The following is a 20,474-nucleotide window of genomic DNA, read 5'->3' on the forward strand; positions in this document are numbered from 1 at the left end:
GACTAACACTCTTATCCTACTGATTAGTTACTTCTCATTTAGCTTTTCTACCCAACCACTAGCAATCTCCATTCCACCCTTTGAGTCTATGAATGTGACTCTATCAAGTACCTCATGTAGGTGAAATCAGGCAGTATTTGTCTTTCTGTGACTGGCTTACTTCACTCAACACAAGGTCCACAGGTTCATCCATATCGTGGAGCACTGCAAAACTCCCTTCTTCGTTAAAACAGAAGAGTATTCCATTATATGTTTACACCACATTTTGTTTACTCATTCATCCATCCATGGATATTTAGATTGTTTCCACAACTTTGTTATTGGGAACAGTGCACACAGAGAAAAGTCATTTGCAATGAATAATTGAGGGGAAATTTCAGACAGTCCCTCTCCCAAGTTCAACTCCAGCTGCTCAACACACACACTGAGAAAGGCAGGTCCTAGCTTACAGGATGTGTTGAATTGTTCTTTATTCAAAACCAGACCCAAGACTGATATCAATCAAAGAACTCAGGAGTTCCTGTCATGGCTCAGTGGAAATGAATCTGACTAGCATCCATGAGGACACAGGTTCGATCCCAGGCCTCGCTCAGTGGGTTAAGGAACCAGCATTGCCTTGAGCTGTGGTGTAGGTCACAGACGAGGCTCAGATTCCACGTTGCTATGGCTGTGGTGAAGGCCAGCAGCCAGAGCTCCAATTTGACCCCTAGCCTAGGAACCTCCATATGCCATGGGTCCTGCTCTAATTAAAAAAAAAAAAAAAAAAAAAGGTACAATTGTTGAGTTAGGACCACTACCTGCCCAAGCATGAATAATTCGATGCTTCATGTTAAAACTGTGAGGTCAAGAGAAGGTCAGGATCAAGCAGAAAGAATAATTACATTTATATTTGGTTACATTAAAACTTTAATATGGAGAGAATCCAAATGGTTGCTCTATAGAGTATCACTGCCTATATCATATCTACTAAATGGATTTGCTATTAATACCAAAGACAATTGCTCATTAACACAGGAGGAGCTAAAGCTACTGCTTTCTCTGTCCTGAAGTCTAGAGCAAGGTATGTATTTAGTAATGTACTTACGTGTCTGCCATCCCCATCAAATTTACTAAGATTGAACTAAAAATTCTGTAAGTAAGCCAAAAGCAAACTCATTCCCCCCCAAAAAAGTGACTACAACTTCTACCACAAACTATATGAACTATATAAGACTGCATCTACTTGCAAGAGCCCCTCAATCTCTGAAACAGTAACTGAGAGTTAAAAACTTCTTCAACTTGGAGCTCCTGTGGTGGCTCAGTGGTTTATGAACCCAACTAGTATCCATGAGGATGGAGGTTCAATCCCTGGCCTTGCCTGGTGGGTTAAGGATCCAGTATTGCCATGAGCTATGGTGTAGGTCACAGATGTGGCTCATATCCTATGTTGCTGTGGTTGTGGTGTCGGCCAGCAGCTACAGCTCCAATTCGACCCCTGACCTGGGAACCTTCATTTGCCATGGGTGGAGCCCTAAAAAGATAAAAACAAACAAACAAAAAACAAAAAAAACTTCAACTTTTGATTATCTACCAACCAAATGATACTGATTTTTTTACAAGTTCTACTGGAATACTAGTATAATCCATGACCAAATTCCAACATAAGCATTTTATATAATACAAGCATGTCAATAAAAGGAAATCTCTTACTAACCACCAAAAGGTTCTCAAACCAATATCCACACTCTACACTATAAGACCTACTAGCAGCTTTGGATGGTTCAATCCTTAGTTTATGTACCAGGTTTACCATTATCCTATATTCCCAAGTAAATCAAAATGATTTAAATTTCACATGAACATTTATTGAAGAGCAGTTAAACAGCAAATAAAAAATTGAAAAGATTTTAAATTCAATTATACATGAGTAAATAAAGGATAGTATATCTATCATATATATTTTTCAGCCATTACAGAGGATAATGTAAATGTGCAATTACATGTGTTCCCAATATATTAGTTAAGACATAAAAGTGGGCAAATGCCCTAGGAGTATGTATATTATGGTACTAGTTTGATTAAAAACATGCACAAGTACATGCACAAAAAATGTATGTAAGAATATATAAATATATTTGTAAGAATACCCATCAAAAAACTCACAGAAATTATCACTGGGTAACTTTTCACCTGTATTTTCTGATCTGCTAAAATAAAAGCTATTTTTGTTTGAAAAAAAAAAAAAAGCACAGCCTCTCTAGACCTTCATCTTATTCTTATAAGTACCTAAGACAGTTGTACCCAAACACTTATTTTTATAGCAATATCTAGGCACTATGTAAGGTCATGGGAAAATTTTAAAGAAAATTCTTAGAAATACGAAGTATAACATGCTAACACCTCCACTGACAAAGAAGATGAGTTCCAGAAACACTCTGCATCGTCGCTGCATTTCAAAGATGCTACATGTTGGAAGGGCAATTCCTTCCTCACTTTCCAACTCCAACATATAAGATGCCCATCCACTCACCTTCTCCTGGAAGACCTTATCAATCACCTTACATCGCCACTGCTTTTCTGAAAGAACCTATTGCAAGAATTTGTTCAAAAATGTTCATAAACAAATGATACTTCTTCATCAACATTTTTAAACCTTCCTCATAAATGACTATGGTATCAGGCACAAGGCCATGTGCTTAATAAAACTATTTACTGAACATTGTGTGCGCACTTTGCATGCATTTACGCACCTTCACTTCAGTGCCATGAGGAGGGTGTACCATGGGCCCTCTCTTACAAATAGGAGATAACATACCCAGGGACATGGTAGCAAATACTTTAAACCCAGGTCAGACTCCAAAACCAGTCTCCTTTCACTTACACTATACTACCTTTTAAGTTCTTATGCCTTATAAAGGGTTGCAAATCACTCAGGTCATTCTCAGATCCATTAAAGACAAGATAGCATCTCCCCTGGGGTGTTTACTAAGGACTGGATCAAGCTTTGCATTTTCATTCTCAGACCCATGAACCTTTTTTCTTTCATTTAATGAACTGAGTTCCTAGTGCATACAAGGCACTGAAGAGAAATACAAATATAAGGACAGCACAGCCTCCATCCTTGAAAAACTCCTATAAACTCCCAGGGACTACAAGTAAACTATTAAACTACTATTAAAACTAGTCAACTACTAGTGGAGTTCCTGTTATGGTGCAGCAAAAACGAATCTGACTACTATCCGTGAGGATGAGGGTTCAATCCCTGGCGTTGCTCTGTCAGTCAGGGATCCGGCACTGCCATGAGCTGTGGTGTAGGCTGGCAGCTATAGCTCTGATTTAACCCCTAGCCTGCCTGGGAACTTCCATATGCCATGGATGAGGCCCTTAAAAAAAAAAAAAACCTAGTAAACTACTATTGAATAAGATGGATACATCTATTTAAAAAAATATCACCAAACATCAGGAATTCCAGGAAGGCTCAATTTCAAGTAAAATCGTATTTACTCAAACAGCCAAAATTTTTCTTAAAGTAAGCATCTTATATAAAGATATTTCTATCCTCTTAAGCATTAAAACACAGTATAATAATAAAGAGAGCTCACACTAATTAAACATACTGCTGTGCTAAGTGATTTTACATATACTTCGTATTTAGTCTTCACCACATTCCTGAGGTTAGTACTATTCATAGCCCTTATTTTAAAAGGCTGTAACAAAAACCAAAGGTTATGGAGTTCCCTGGTAGCCTAGTGGTTAAGGATCTGGTGTTGTCACTGCTATGGGTTTGATCCCTGGCCCAGGAACTTCCCCATGCCATGGCGCAAGCACGGCCAAAAAAGGGAGGGGGATTATTTGCCTAAAGCACACATCAAGTGAGTGATGGAGTCCTGATTCAAGTACAGAAGTCTTACTCTCTACTCTTTTAATACTTTGAATCACACATTTATTGACCACCTATTGCATACAGAGCATTGTGTTAAGAAATAAAATCAGGGCAGTGAATAAGATAGCTTATTCTGATGCTCGCCTTTCTGATTGAAAGACAGATAAACAAGAACAAAAATGAGATAATTACAGATTATATAAAACGTTATAAAGGAAATAATGTTGTGTGAAAGGATGACTGGGAAAGGCTTACTTCTGTTATGACTCTTGCAGTTTTGTTCACAGTTTGTTCCCAAAGACAAGCTGTCCAGACAGCCAGGCTGGAGACCAGAGGAGCAAGGAGAGAAAAGACAGACCACTGCTAATGAAGTGGCAAGAAAAAGCCCTAGTTTCATCACAAATGTGGAAACTGGCTTAAGAAAAGTTAGTGATTGATCAAGGTCTCAAGCTGGGACTGAAGGAATAGCTGTGAGTTCAGAAGACAGGGGACATTCTAGTGAAGGAAAGAGTATAAATACAGCCTCTGTTAGGGCAAGAGAATAAAATAAAGGTAGACTCAGAAGAGGTGCCCTGGGAGTTCCCACTGTGGCTCAGCAGTAATGAACCTGATGTGGCTAGGATCTGGTATTGCTGTGGCAGAGGCTGGCAGCTGGAGCTCTGATTCAACCCCTAGCCTGGGAACTTTCATATACCACAGGTGTGACCCTTAAAAAAAAAACAAATAACCTATTCGTTACGACTGGGGTGTATGCATAGTCAGACAGAGCTATGCCATGGGGAAAAACAACCTCTGTACAAAAGGTTTTGTTCCTTTGTTTTTGTGTGTGTGGACATTTATTTGCAAAGTAGGAAACTACAGTAGGAAAATGAACTGAGAGACAACTATACCTGAACGGGGGAAAATTTTTAAAAACTGACTGTAAGAGGTAGTAAGAGGAATGAAGAAAGAGAGACAATGTAAACTACATTATCCTATTCGGCCAGTCAGGATGTGTTTGGCTACAGGTATAGCAATGGTATCAAAAATGTACCTACAGAATCCAACATGAAATACTTCCCATCCTACAGTACTGAGGACACCTTGCATGTTTTCACAAGTGTGTTGACATTTTCCCACAAACCCCAATGAGCCAACGTTCCCTCTGCTGAATAATACCATACCTAAGAGAATCCCACCTTTCCTTGATGAACATGGTTTCATAAGTGTCTGTACCTATTAATTCATTTAGCATTACAAAATGCCAACTAACTTTAAACAATGTAAACCACATGATTCTATTCAGACAGTACACAATTTTCAAAAGCATGCTGCTAGGGGTCTTTTTGGTTGTGGTTTGAAGTCCAGGTCCCACATTGACCTCAACAAATTATAGAATTTGACAATTATTTTAAAGAAACAAAAGGACTCAGACCAGTTTAGTACGTTGAGTAGTCCCAATGCTATTTTTAGAATGAGCAACACTTCATGTGCAACTTTTTCCAAACGATACTAACAAGGTCAAGGATCATGTCCTATCTGAAAACAAGACCTGTGCAACTTAGCTAGGATCTCTTATCTACAAGTGTTGGGCCTTAAGGATCTTATTTACATGTTAATTTTACATACACCTTATGTTTACATTTTATATTTGAAATAATATCATTGTTTATTGTTTATATGTTTGTCTTTATTCTATTTATTTATTCATACAGTGCTACATAAACGATTAATGTTTTACCAGCATTTCACATTCACTGAGTAATATGTACCTCAGAACAACCTTGTGAACTATGTAAGTAAAAGTATCATCTTCCCCTCGGTACAGTGGTGGGATTGGAGCTCAGAAAGATTAAGTAACTTGATTAGTTCAAGATCTTACAGTCACCGGCAAGGGCAGGGCCTTGACCAGACTTTCGGACTCTTTGTTCACGCTCTCCTCCCCCAAGAACACTACCAATTTAGTACTTGAATATTCATGTGTCTCTCTTCAAGAAACCTGGTCTGTAACTAAAAGCCAAACTACGCTGCCGGGCCAATACTCTAAGCGTCAAAATGTGCCCGCAATACTAGCACTCCTCAGTAAACATAAACACGAGCACACGTTTCAGTCCGGACCCCTTTCAATGCTGGCTTTGCTCCACTGCACAAAACTTACTAAAATACACTACGGCCTTAAAGCATAACCCTTAATGGAACTGTCTTTTTCACTCAGAGGGAAACTGGGTAAAACAGAAGGACTCACCCTGTTAGTTTACGGTCTTGTAAATTAATAATTTTGGATGCCAAAGGAAAAAAATGAATTACACAGACTCTCTCCATTCCTCAACCCCAAAGTTGCTTAAGTGTCAGTGCGCAGCAGTAAAACCTAGGAACAGAGGTGGGGCTGGAGCTAGGATTCCTCCTCTCTGCGACTCCATGGTCCCAAGCAACTCACTCCTCAAAGCCCAGCTGGTGTCTTCTGACCCCCAATCCCGTCGGGACCGGGGTACTACCCGCCCCGCAGCCCCCCGCGACCAAGATCAGAGCCCTGCCAGGAGCTGGGGCTGTGGTGGCTCACACGGCTGGGGCTGCCCCCTTCCCGCGGCGTCCCCATCTGTCTTGCGGAGCCCGCACACCTGGCCCCGAAACACAGCGCCCTAAGACTGCCGGGTACCCAGGGCAAGTCAGCTTCCGCCCCCAGCCCACGTGGCCGCGGCCGACCGCGCCCCCGCCCCCCCGCGTGCGCCCTGCGCAGCCGGGGTCCGAAGGGCCGGGGATTCCTCAGGGGCGAGAAGGGGCAGCGGCACTGCAGACGAGGTGGGAAGGAAGCGCGGCCGGCGCGCCCGCCTGGGGAAGAGGAGGAGCGTGTCCCGACCGGCCGCGAGGACAGGCGGGGAGGGGAAGGGGTCGGTGGCGGCGGCGGCGCCTCGGGGGGGCGGGTGTCTACCTGCGAGCAGAAGTATGAGCCCTGGATGCCCAGCTTGATGCAGGTGGGACACTGGAGCTTGGCCTCACTGCTGCAACCATCCGTCTCGCACACACGCGTCTCCACGGCCGCCATGCTGCCTGGCTGCTGGAGGAGCGCCTCACGGAGGAAGAAGGGGAGGGGGAGGGAGAAACGGCTGGGCGGAGGGAGGGCAGAGGAGGGGAGGGAGGCCGAGCCGGGGGAGGAGCTCAGCCCGCCCCGCCTGGGCGCGGGAGGAGGAGAAGCGCCAGACCACGCTGCGCGCCCCGCTCCCGCCCAGCGCGCAGCTGGCGCCCCGCCCCGCGGCCTTCGCCCCGCCCACTGCCCGCGGCCCCCGCCTCCCGGAGGCCGGCGTGCACGTGGGGGCCGCCGGAGAGCTTCAGGGAGCCCAGCGTCCGCGTGTCCTTTCCCCGGCTAGCTCGCCCGCCTGGTGGTGTCGGAGAAGGCCCGGGGCGGCCGACTAGGAGAGGCCTTCACGCCTCGCGTTCTCTGTGCCTAGAGAGAGCTCCCCAGTCCCTTACTGACTGGATCCCAGGGTCTTGAACGTCTCCCACACTCTCAGACGGTTGAAAAGGGCACTTGGCTCCTCTGTTTTGGTCCACCCGGCAGCTCCTTGGAAAAGGAAAGTAATTCTCTTTTTAAAGTTCTTTTTCTCGCTCATAGTGTCTGTTCTAAGGCCCAAGAACAACTGCTCATTCACAAAAAAGGAAGCCAGGGAACTGTCAATGAAGAGGTGGGTTGGGATTTGCGTCCGCGCTCCCTCCTGCGGTATTTCTTTTCACACCACCCCCCTCCATTCACAGTGTACGGTGCTGGAGATGGTAACACAACCTCTGGATATTCAATACAAACCATATTTTTTCGTGTTATCTCATTCCATTGTTTACTAAGTATCTAGGAAACAATTGCAGTGATCATGAAATGTCAGAGTTGAAAGGAGCTTCAGAGGTCCTCTATGCAAACCTGTTGCTTAAATCTCTTAAACTACATCACACATCTTCCATTTTCTGACTGGTGCTTGAATACCTCCTGTCACTAGGAAAGAGAGAGGAACTAATATTTATTGATAATCAACTAAGTGCTGTGAGGAGTTACCATTGTGGCTCAGTGGAAACAATGCAAATAGTGTCCATGAGGATGCGGGTTCGAGCCTTGGCCCCACTGCATGGATTGGGGATCCAGTAATAACTGTGGAATGTGGTGTAGGTCGCAGATGAGGGTCAGATCCTGCGTTGCCATGGGCTGTGGCTCTGATTTGACCCCTGGCCTGGGAACTTCAATGTGCCATGTGGGTGTGATCCTTAAAAAAAAAAACTAAGTGCTGTGAACTTTGTGTTATCTTAGTGCATACTTTTTTAAACATTTTCATATTTGATAGACGAGAAAAGCTCATATTTTTAATGTCTTTGTTATATAGGCAAAACAAATAATATAATAAAATCAAATAATAATTTTTTTTGTCTTTTTAGTGCTGCTCCTGAGGCATACGGAGGTTCCCAGGCTAGGGGTGGAATGGGAGCTGTAGATGCCAGCCTGTGCCACAGCCACAGCAATGCCAGATCCCAGCCACCTCTGCAATCTACGCCATAGCTCACTGCATTGCCAGATCCTTAACCCACTGAGCGAGGCCACGGATTGAACCTGCATCCTCAAAGATATTAGTCAGATTCATTTCCTCTGAGCCACCATGGGAATGCCTCAAGTAATGAACTCTAAAATGTTGTATACACGTAAGCAAAAAGAAATCAACCACCAAATATAGGTATATATGTGTGTATATGTTATGTGTATATGTGTATATAGTACATATATATGATATTTTTTAACAAAACTGGACCATACTATGCAGAATATTTAGTTCCCTGTTTTCTTCAATTATGTTGTGAACTTCCTTTATGGCCATCAAATATACTTTTACCACATAATTTTAACATCTGCAAAATATTCTGTTGTATGAGTAATTTACAAAGCCAAATTCACTAATAATAAACATTTAGGTTATTTTTAATTGTTATAAACAAGGTTTTTGCGAATACGTTTCCAGTTTGAACTCTGCATAAATCCTTATTAGGGTATATTCTGTTTTTTGTTTTTTTCTTAGGGCCGCACCTATGGCACATAGAGGTTACCAGGCTAGGGGTCTAATCGGAGCTACAGCTGCTGTCCTCTGCCACAGCAACACCAGATCTGAGCCGCCTCTGTGACCTACACCACAGTTCACAGCAATGCCAGATCTTTAACCCACTGAGTGAGGCTAGGGATCGAACCCGCGACCTCATAGTTCCTAGTCGGATTTGTTTCTGCTGCACCATGAGAGGAACTCCAGGGTATATTCTTAAAAGTGGAATTGCTACATCAAAGGGTTGTCTTTTTTTATTCAGTTTGCCAAATTTCTCTCCAGAAAGTTACAAATTTACACTCTGGTCAGAACTGTATTAGAGATCTTATTTCCTGAGACCTGACTAGTACTAGATATTATCTGTTTTTAATGCTTTTCATTTCAATAAATAGAAAATGGTACTTTGTGTTAGAGTACCATAAGACAACCTTTTTTATGATTATAGCATTTGTATTTTTTTCTTAGGCGTTTGCTTTTATTTGTCGAATTTCTTTTCTGCAGAAAATTTTTTAAAATTTTTATTTATTTATTTACTTTCGTCTTTTTAGGGTCGCATCTGCAGCATATGGAGGCTCCCAGGCTAGGGGTCTAATCGGAGCTGTAACGGCCTACGCCAGAGCCACAGCAACGTGGGATCCAAGCCACGTCTGTGACCTACACCACAGCTCACGGCAACACCAGATCCTTAGCCCACTGAGTGAGGCCAGGGGTCGAACCCGCAACCTCATGGTTCCTAGTCGGATTCGTTAACCACTGAGCCACGACAGGAATTCCACCCCCCCAAAAAAAAAATTTTAGGAGTTCCCGTCGTGGCGCAGTGGTTAACGAATCCGACTAGGAACCATGAGGTTGCGGGTTCGGTCCCTGCCCTTGCTCAGTGGGTTAACGATCCGGCGTTGCCGTGAGCTGTGGTGTAGGTTGCAGACGCGGCTCGGATCCCATGTTGCTGTGGCTCTGGCGTAGGCCGGTGGCTACAGCTCCGATTCGACCCCTAGCCTGGGAACCTCCATATGCCGCGGGAGCGGCCCAAGAAATAGCAACAACAACAACAACAACAACAAAAAAAAAATTTTAAAGTCAAGAGACAAATTAGCCGGTTGCTCTTAGATTTAGAAAAGTCTCTGGAGTTCCTGTTGTGGCGCAGTGGTTAACGAATCCGACTAGAAACCATGAGGTTTCGGATTCCATCCCTGGCCTTGCTCAGTGGGTTAAAGATCCGGCATTGCCGTGAGCTGTGGTGTAGGTCGCAGACGCGGCTCGGATCCTGCGTTGCTGTGGCTCTGGCGTAGGCTGGTGGCTACAGCTCTGATTCGACTCCTAGCCTGGGAACCTCCATTTCCCGCAGGAGCGGCCTTAGGAAAGGCAAAAAGACAAAAAAAAAAAAAAAAAGGGTCCTGTTCCTTTTCCAAATGATAGTTCTTTATGTGTTTGATACTATCATATCTTATGGTTTGTCAGTTCTTAAAATATTCCCTTATAGCTTATAGTATGTTTAGATCCCTTGTAATCTTTGTCTACTCTGGAGGAATTCCAGTTTGTTGACTTCTGATGATTCATGTCCAAGATTAAGCTAATCAGATAGAAGAATAGGAATTTCTGAAAATTCTAGTTTCAGAAGACCCTTGGGGTTCTTCTTAGGCACAGGGAGACTGGAAACTTCCCTGCTCCTCTGCCACCGAACCCCCCCTCCCCCAGGTCATAATTCCATTGGTCACTTGTTTAACCTCATTTCCTTTTTCTTTTTGCTTTTTAGGGCCGTGCTTGCAGCATATGGAGGTTCCCAGGCTAGGGGTCAAATCGGACCTACGGCTGCTAGCCACAGCCACAGCCACAGCAACACCAGATCCGAGCCGCATCTGCAACCTCCACCACAGCTCACGGCAACGCCGGATCCTTAACCCACTCAGCAAGGCCAGGGATCGAACTCGCAACCTCATGGTTGCTATTCGGATTTGTTTCCTCTGTCCCATGATGGGAACTCCTAACCTCATCTTCCATGTCAGAAAAGTACAGATTAGAATGCCCACCTCAGAGTTTTGTCATAATTAAATTGGACAGACTTTATGAAGTGCTTAAGAGCACAGTAAGTTATAGTTGTTATCTGTATTAGCCTTGCCATCAGCTCCGCTTTCTTTCGTCCCCTTCATCCCCATAAAGAAACAATCAAGGGAATTCCCACTGTGCCTCAGCAGTAGGAAACCCAACTAGTATCCATGAGGATGTGTGTTCTATCCCTGGCTTAGCTCAGTGGGTTAAGTATCCAGCATTGCTATGAGCTGTGGTGTGGGCTGTAGATGCGGCTCAGACGTTTCTGTGGCTGTGGCATAGGCCTGCAGCTACAGCTCCAATTTGACCCTTAGCCTGGGAACTTCCATATGCTGCATGTGTGCCCCCCCCCCAAAAAAAGGCTATTACATCAGATAAACTGCCTATGACCACCTTTCTGGATGTTCTTAAGATAATCAATTTTTCTGCTTTTATTTAAGCATGAAAAAATGACAAAACATTGGAGTTCCCGTCATGGTTCAGTGGTTAACGAATCCGACTAGGAACCATGAGGTTGCGGGTTCGGTCCCTGCCCTTGCTCAGTGGGTTAACAATCTGGCGTTGCCGTGAGCTGTGGTGTAGGTTGCAGACACAGCTCGGATCCCGCGTTGCTGTGGCTCTGGTGTAGGACAGTAGCTACAGCTCCGATTAGACCCCTAGCCTGGGAACCTCCATATGCCGCGGAAGCGACCCAAAGAAATAGCAAAAAAAAAAAAAAAAATGACAAAACATAGATTTTTTACAAAATTGTGTCAGCTCAAGTCCTCGTTTTATTCTTTTCCTTCTGAGATTTTAACCTGAAGTCTCCATTGGACATCGATTTCTATGGTAATTCCTGTGGGCAAAGTTCAGCCCACCCACTTCCAGGTGGAAGAATTGACTTAGAGTCTCAGATGAGAATATGGCATTTCTAAGTGTCCTTTAACCCTGAAGGCACTTGTTCCCCTGGACTTGCACAGAGAAAAGCACTTTTGAGATAGTGTCTAAGCACACTCCCAAAGCCGTCTGTCCAAATAACTACCCTGCTTCAAGTGTCCACTGCAGTTCCCACCCACCATAGTCAAAAAGAAGCGGTTGTCCTCTATTTACACACTTCGGCCACCCTCTTTAGATGTGCTTTTTCTCCTGATTTCCCCATCTCGTTTGGTGACATCCTTTTTACTCTTATCTCTCAAGTTAAAAATTAGGTTCCCTCTTTTTCCCCATATCCATATATGAAATTAATCCTATAGATTTTAACTTTTAAATATTTCTTTTGTATGTTCTCTCTATTCTTTGACCTCAGTTTTAGTTTAGGCAATTTTAAGCCTTTGCTTGGACTATTACGGTAGCCTTTTAATTGCCTCTAATTCCATTGAATCTAATCCCTGCCGTCAAACTGATTGTTCAAAGAAACAAATCTGATTATGCCTTTCCTTTGCTTAACATCCTTCACTAGTGTGGGGCCTGCGGACCTAGAGCCAGGGTCAAAGAGGTGACCAGAGCCTGCAGAGTTGGAACCAGTGAAACCATCAGAGCTAAGGCAATTTGTGGGACCACCAAGGCCAATAAGGAAAGAATCAAGGATCAGGGGCTTGGAACCTAAAGGGGAAATGAGAAAATAAGTCACTAAGGTACTGATAAGCCAAATTTTTCACTGTCCAAGAAGGGAGTTACAAAAATGAAAAGACTGAAGACTTGAATCAATCAGGTAGTGTTGTACTGGAATTAGAAGTATTAGCATGATTCAGGTTTAGGTAGATAGATAATATAGGTCGATGGGTGGGTGTGTGTGAGAGAGAGAGAGAGAGAAAAGCTTTGTTCACCAAGTGGGTCTAATGGCAATGAGCACACCTAATTTCCAGAACTTTCTTTCTAAATACCATTCACCACTAAGAGGAATCAGAGCTCCTTGGGAAAGTAGCTCATTCCAGGAGCAGGGAAAGTACAAGATAATCTGGAAAGTCTCATTGAACCAGAATATAAAGTAAAGCTCAAAAATGATGGACACTCTAAAACAAACACAAGTAGCCAATTTGAACCAGTTCCCACTGGCCAAACTGGAGACAATCTGAGCATCATAATAAATAATGACAGTATCATATTATAACCCATTTAAAAAAATGGTAATCCATGAGTCCATACTAATAAAAACACATAAATAAACAAATGAGGGACAAAAGTAAGCACTGCATTACAATAGAATGTCAGCTAATAAACGTGGAAGGAATGAAGATATTAGAAAATCATCATTTTGCCGCCACTGTAGTAACACTTTATTCAGGCTGAAATCATCAGCGGGTGATTAGGAGGTTTGTTAAGAAACAGAACATTTACATAGCCTCAATGTTACTCCCTATAAAATATTTATCATTTCAAAAGTATCTTAGGGAGTTCCTGTTATGGCACAGCGGAAACGAATCCCACTAGTTTCCATGAGGATGTGGGTTGGATCCCTGGCCTTGCTCAGTGGGTCAGGGATCCGGCATTGCTGTGAGCTGTGGTGTAGATTGCAGATGAGGCTCGAATTGATCCTGCATTGCTGTGGCTGTGGTGTAGCCTGGCAGCTGTAGTTCCAATTTGACCCCTAGCCTGGGAATTTAGATATGTCTTGCATGTACAGCCCTAAAAAGCAAAAAAAAAAAAAAAAAAAAAAAAAAAAAAAAAATCCAAAAAAAACTTAGCTGAGAAACCTTGCAGATACTTTCTTAACTGTGTTATCAAAGTTAACATCACCAGCAATAGGACAAATCAACTTCTGCACCTCCTAGTATGAAACACTGGGAACACAGTATATCTTTTGCAGTTTTCCTGCCAAAAATGTGTAATCTATTCTAATCATGAGGAAACCTCAGACAAACCCAAACAGAAGACAATCAACAGTATAATTAACCTCTACTCTTCAAAATGCCAGCATCCCAAAGATGGGGATCCCTGGCCTTCTCAGTGGATTAAGGATCCAGTGTTGCCATGAGCTTTGGTGTAGGCTAGCAGCTGAAGCTCAGACTTGACCCCTAGCCTGAGAACTTCAATATGCCACAGGTGCAGCCTTAAAAAGAAAAAAAAATAGATTATATCTAAAGATGGGGAAAGATTTGAGGAACTATTCCAGATCAAGAGAGACTAAAGAGACATAACAATTAAATGCAACACTTTTTTTTTTTTTTTTTGACTTACACCACAGCTCACAGCAACACCAGATCCTTAACCCACTGAGCAAGGCCAGAGATCAAACCTGCATCCTCATGGGTACTAGTCGGGTTTGTTAACCCTGAGCCACGATGGGAACTCCCAAATGCAACACTTCCAATTGTGTTCGATCTGAGGCCAAAAGAAAAAAATGTTTTTTGCTGTATAGGAAATTTGTTGTATTTGATCTCTGGTTGATATTACTACTTCTTCAAGATACAGCTCAGATATCACTTCACCCACTAAATATGCACTGACCTGCTCAACTCTAGGTAATCACTGCCTTCCACTGTGCTACCTCTAAACCAGGTCAGGTGCCATTATAATTAACAATAATTTTAAGTAACACTTATTAAGAACTTATAAATGCTAAGCATATGGTCATTTGTATAAGTTTGACTACTAATATGCTTACTTTTTTTTTTTTTTTTTTTTTTTTTTTTGGTCTTTTTAGGGCCACACCTGCAGCTTGTGGAAGTTTTCAGGATAGGGGTCAAATTGGAGCTACAGCTGCTGGCCTACACCGCAGCCACAGCAATGCCAGATCCAAGCCACATCCTCAACCCACACCACAACTCACGGCAACGAAGAATTCTTTTTTTTTTTTTTTTTTGTCTTTTGTCTTTTTGTTGTTGTTGTTGCTATTTCTTGGGCCGCTCCCACGGCATATGGAGGTTCCCAGGCTAGGGGTTGAATCGGAGCTGTAGCCACCGACCTACACCAGAGCCACAGCAACGCGGGATCCGAGCCGCGTCTGCAACCTACACCACAGCTCACGGCAACGCCGGATCGTTAACCCACTGAGCAAGGGCAGGGACCGAACCCGCAACCTCATGGTTCCTAGTCGGATTCGTTAACCACTGCGCCACGACGGGAACTCGCAATGAAGAATTCTTAACCCACTGAGTGAGGCCAGGAATCTAACCTGCATCCTCATGGATATTCGACCAGTCCTTAACCTGCTGAGCCACAATGAGAACTTACTAATGTGCTTACTTTTAATCCTCACAAAGGCCCTATGAGGACGGTAATACTACTAATCCCATTTTTATCTCTCTAGCCCAAGTTCACATAACCAATAGGTGGCTGAGCCTAGACTTGAATTTGAATCTGTCTGACTGCAAGTGCCATGCTCGTAACCACTGTACTCATTACCTTTCATCTTTCACTTGTCTCCTACTGAGCTGTAACTTCTTTGTGGCAGGAGAGTTTATGTCTTATTTTTCTCTTTTTTCCCAACCCTTAACCCTATCACAATTCTTGACATATAAGAAATGCTTGATAGGAGTTCCTGTTGTGGCTCAGCGGTTAACAAACCTGACTAGTATCCATGAGGACGCAGGTTCGATCTCTGGCCTTGCTCATTGGGTTAAGGATCCTGCGTTGCCGTGTGCTGTGGTGTAGGTCGAAGATGTGGCTCGGATCCTGTGTTGCTGTGGCTGTGGTATAGGCTGGCAGCTACAAATCCAATTTGACCGCTAGCCTGGGAACCTCCATATACCACAGTTGCAGCCCTAAAAAAACAAAAAGACAAAAAAAGAAAGAAAAAAGATAAAAAAGAAGTGCTTAATAAATGCTTTTCCTCTAAGTTTTTTGTAAATATGAGTTATCTCAAATGTTCAAAAAAGAAGAAAGATATATGTATGTGTTGATTGAGAGAGAGACAGAGAGAATACCTAGTCTATCAGAATCAGAAAGAAGCAGATGACTCTCTCAAGCTGAGTAATTTGACAAGAGTGAAGAGTTTAACAAGGGGACTTCTATACTAAGGCATGGACCCTGTCTTGGAAAACCAAAGAAATAGTACAGTAACAGAGGTGACAGTGAGGCACCATTTACATTTCTAAGTCTGAAGGATCAGTAAGGAGACTAGGCAAACACCAAAACCCAGAGTGAGCTTGGAGGAGAGAGCCTCCTACCAGGAGTTGTGACTTTTGGTTAAGAGACCTAGCTGCCCAAAGCCACCCCAAAGTCAGGAATCTAGGACCTCATTCTCTTCCCTCCTTTCAGTCCTCTAAAAGCTACAAGGATAAGGAACCCATTGATCTACAATGGATCATACAGGTCAGCCTCCCAGAGCAGAGGGCCAGATTGAGAAGGGTGGAAAATGGATCTGGGTGGGGCAAATGGAGGATTATCCAGAATAATCCAGGTACCTACCACCTATCTCAAGAAATAGAGGATTTCAGGTTGTGGCTCAACAGAAACGAGCCCTGCTAGTAGTATCCATGTGGATTCAGGTTCTATCCCTGACCTAGCTCAGTGGGTTAAGCATTTGACGTTGCCGTGAGTTGTGGTGTAGGTTGCAGATGGGGCTTGGATCCCATGTTGCTTTGGCTTTGATGTAGGCCCGCAGCTACAGCTCCGATTCTACCCCAAGCCTGGGAAATCCATACGCCTTGGGTGTGGCCCTAAAACAAAGAAAAGCAATTGGAGTTCCTGTCATGGCTCAGTGGTTAATGAATCCGACTAGGAACCATGAGGTTTCGGGTTCGATCCTGCATTGGGTGTGAGCTGTGGTGTAGGTTGCAGATGAGTCTCGGATCCCGCGTTGCTGTGGCTCTGGCGTAGGCCAGTGGCTATGGCTCCGATTCGACCCCTAGCCTGGGAACCTCCATATGCCACAGGAATGGCCCAAGAAATAGCAAAAAGACAAAAAAAGAAAAAAAAAAGGAATAGATAGAGCCAAAATATTTGAAGTCCTCAAGCTACCACTCAACTTCCTCTCCTGCAGTGCTGCCATAAAGATTGTTATGCTTATTTTAAAATGAATAAAAGTTTTTGTCTTTTTAAGCCCTCACCTCAGCATATGGAAGATCCCAAGCTAGGGGTGGAATCAGAGCTGTAGCTGTGGACCTGCGCCACAGCCACAGCACCGGGGATCTGAGCAGCGTCTGCAACCTACACCACAGCTCACAGCAATGGCAGATCCTTAACCCACTGAGCAAGGCCAGGGCTCGAACCTACGTCTGGGAACTTCTACAATGGAATTTAATAACAATTTTCTGACAAGGACTAACACTTTTGTTGTGCTGTCATATTTTCCTACTTGAGAAGCATCATGAACAATGCACAGTAGGTTTAGAGAAAACTCTGATCTATGTGTCTAGTTTCCAGCTCTTTGCTGCAAAGCACTTAAAATCTTTGAGCTTTTGTTTCCTCATCTGTGGAACATTACTATTAAAATCAAATGACTTGAGGAGTTCCCTTCGTGGCTCAGCGATTAATGAACCCGACTAGGATCCATGAGGATTTGGGTTCAATCCCTGGCCTCCCTCAGTGGGTTAAGGATCCAGCGTTGCCATGAGCTGTGGTGTAAATTGCAAATTCGGCTGGGATCTGGCGTTGCTGTGGCTGTGGCATAGACCGGCAGCTACACCTCCAATTCTACCCCTAGCCTGGAAACCTCCATATGCCGTGGGTGCAGCCCTAAAAAGACACACACACACACACAAAAAAAAAAAATCAAATGAGTTGGTGCCTATGAAAGCATTTTGTAAACTGTGTAGCATCATACAAATGTAAATAATCACTGTTTGTGTCTGCTTCCCTTCTATATATAACATATCCTGTGAGAGCAGGAACCTTGTCTTTCTTGTTTGTTTGCTGTTGTGTCCCTAGTACCCAGAATAGGGGTTGGCAAGGTATAGGCATTGCATTAGTGTTACTCAGGGAAGCTAACTTCTATGACAGACAATCCCCATTCCCAGTACTCTCAGCTGCTTAAGAAAATCAAGGTTTATATCTCTCTCTTATGTCAGAGTCATTTGCTGGTCAGTCAGGGAAGCCTTGCTCGCTCAGTCAATCAGAGATTCCAGATCCATCTTCCCTCCCCATCACCCCGACGTGCCCAGGGCATGTAGAAGTTCCCCAGGCCAGGGATATAACCCATGCCACAGCAGTGACCTGACCTGAGGTGACAATGCCAGATCCTTAACCTGCTGCACCACAGGAGAACTCCCCAGATGCATCTTTTATCTCTACCACTTCCTAGGTCCTTGGAATCCTTACCCAAGGATAGGCTGGCACAGGAGCTTTCCTGTGCATGTGATTTAACAAGTCCCCCCTGGAAGTGGTGTAATTCACTCTACCATTCCATTGGCCAGAAGTCAGTCACTGGTCATGTCTAAGGGATGCTAGGAAATGTAATTTAGCTGTGGCCTAAAAATAAGAGAAAATGAGTTTGATCAGCATGTAGCCAGTCGTTGCCATGGCATTCACTAAATATTTAAGAATAAATACATGAAGAAATGAATTAAATACACACATATGCATGCAGTCTAATTTCCACTTTTGTTTTTTAGCTTCTCAGTAATGACTTGTTTTTTAATTAAATTTTAGTTGATTTACAGTTTTGTGTCCAGGTATACAGTTAATGTTGCAAATATAGATATATATGTGTATATATATGTATATTAATGTGCATATATATATATATACGTATATATACACACTTTTTCAGATTATTTTCCATTATAGGGTTATACTGTATAGTTCCCCATGCTATACAGTAGGTCCTTGTTGTTTATTTATTTTATATGTAGTAGTATGAATCTGTTATCCCAAACTCCTCATTTATCCCTCCCCCACACGTTTCCCCTTTAGTAACCATAAGGTGTTTCTATGTCTGTGAGCCTGTTTCTGTTTTGTAAATAAGTTCATTTGTATCAATTTTTATTTATTTTTAAAATTTTTAAATTTTTTTTTTTTTTTTTTTTTTTTGTCTTTTTGCCTTTTCTAAGGCCGCTCCCGCATCATATGGAGGTTCCCAGGCTAGAGGTCTAATTGGAGCTGTAGCCGCCGGCCTACACCAGAGCCACAGCAACACGGGATCCAAGCCGCGTCTGCCACCTACACCACAGCTCACGGCAACGCCGGAACCCCAACCCACTGAGCAAGGCCAGCGATCGAACCTGCAACCTCATGGTTCCTAGTCAGATTCGTTAACCACTGCGCCACAACAGGAACTCCCTCAATTTTTTTTTTTAGATTTCATGTGTAAGTGATAACATATGACATTTGTCTTTCTCTGACTTACTTCACTAAGTATATCTTTAGGTCCATCCATGTTGCTGCATATGGCATTATTTCATTCTTTTAATGTCTCAGTAGTATTCCAGTGTGCTTGCGCGCGCGCGTGTGTGTGTGTGTGTGTGTGTGTGTGTGTGTGTGTGTACACATGTATATATACATCTTCTTTCTCCATTCATCTGTGGATGGACATTTAGGTTGCTTCCATTTCTGGGCAATTGTAAACGTTGCTGCTGTGAACATTGAGGTGCATGTATCTTTTCAAAATAGAATTTTCATCTTTTGTGGATATATGCCCAGGAGTGGGATTGCTGGATCACATAGTAACTCTATTTTTAGCTTTTTAAGGAAACTTCCTACTGTTTTCCATAGTGGCTGCACCAATTTACATTCTCTCCAACAGTGTAGGAGGGTTCCTTTTTTTTCTACTTCCCCTCCAGCATTTGGTATTTGTAGATTTTTTTTTTTTTTTTCTTTTTCGGCCACCCGCATGACATTTGGAAGTTCCCAGGCCATATATCAAATCTGAGCTGGAGCTGCAACCCCCACCACAGCCCCAGCAATCCCAGATCCTTAACCCACTGTGTGGGGCTTGGGATCGAACCGGTGCCTCCAGAGACAAGCCAGACTATCAACCTGCTGCACCACAGTAGAAATTCCTATTTGTAAACTTTTCCATGATGACCGTTCTGACTGGTGTGAGGTGATACTTTATTGTAATTTTGATTTGTATTTCTCTAATAACTAGTGATGTTGAACATCTTTTCATGGGCCTGTTGGCCATCTGAATTTCCTCTTTGCTCATTTTTTAATCAGGTTGTTTGGTTTTTGATACTGAGCTGTTTGTTTATTTCGGAAATTAATTTGTTGTTGGTCAGATCATTTGCAAATATTTTCTCCCAGTCTTTAGGTTGTCTTTTCATTTTGTTTATGGCTTCCTTGCTATACAAAAGCTTTTCAGTTTAATTAGGTCTGATTTGTTTATTTTTGTTTTTATTTCTCTTACTCTAGAAGATAGATCAAAAAATATTGCTGCAATTTATCTCAAATTATGCTCTGTATTTTCCTCTAGAAGTTTTAGAGTATCTTGTCTTACACTGAGGTCTTTCATCTATTTTGAGTTTATTTTTCTTTTTTTTTCTTTTTTTTTTTTTTTTTGTCTTTTGTCTTTTTTGTCTTTTTATTGTTGTTGTTTTTGCTATTTCTTGGGCCGCTCCCGCGGCATATGGAGGTTCCCAGGCTAGGAGTTGAATCGGAGCTGTAGCCACTGGCCTACGCCAGAGCCACAGCAACGCAGGATCCGAGCCGCGTCTGCAACCTAT

At 43.1% G+C, this 20,474-nt stretch overlaps 1 protein-coding gene across 2 annotated transcripts in view; it reads right to left on the reverse strand.

Moving 5' to 3' along the window:
* Positions 1-6,913, reverse strand: part of METAP1 (methionyl aminopeptidase 1) — a 60,218-nt gene extending 53,305 nt beyond the window's left edge. For both annotated transcript variants that reach the window (XM_003129313.6, XM_084973338.1), the window contains exon 1: positions 6,771-6,913. In XM_003129313.6, the coding sequence (XP_003129361.1) occupies positions 6,771-6,884 (114 nt within the window). In that variant the 5' untranslated portion in view covers positions 6,885-6,913. The remainder of the gene's footprint in view (positions 1-6,770) is intronic.
* Positions 6,914-20,474: the final 13,561 nt, after the last annotated feature.

Source organism: Sus scrofa, chromosome 8 (genome assembly GCF_054392235.1).
Source record: "Sus scrofa isolate SSC_HxYL_T2T_F1_AM1 chromosome 8, Sscrofa_HxYL_maternal_Yorkshire_Landrace_v2.0, whole genome shotgun sequence".
Taxonomy (NCBI): Eukaryota; Metazoa; Chordata; class Mammalia; order Artiodactyla; family Suidae; genus Sus; species Sus scrofa.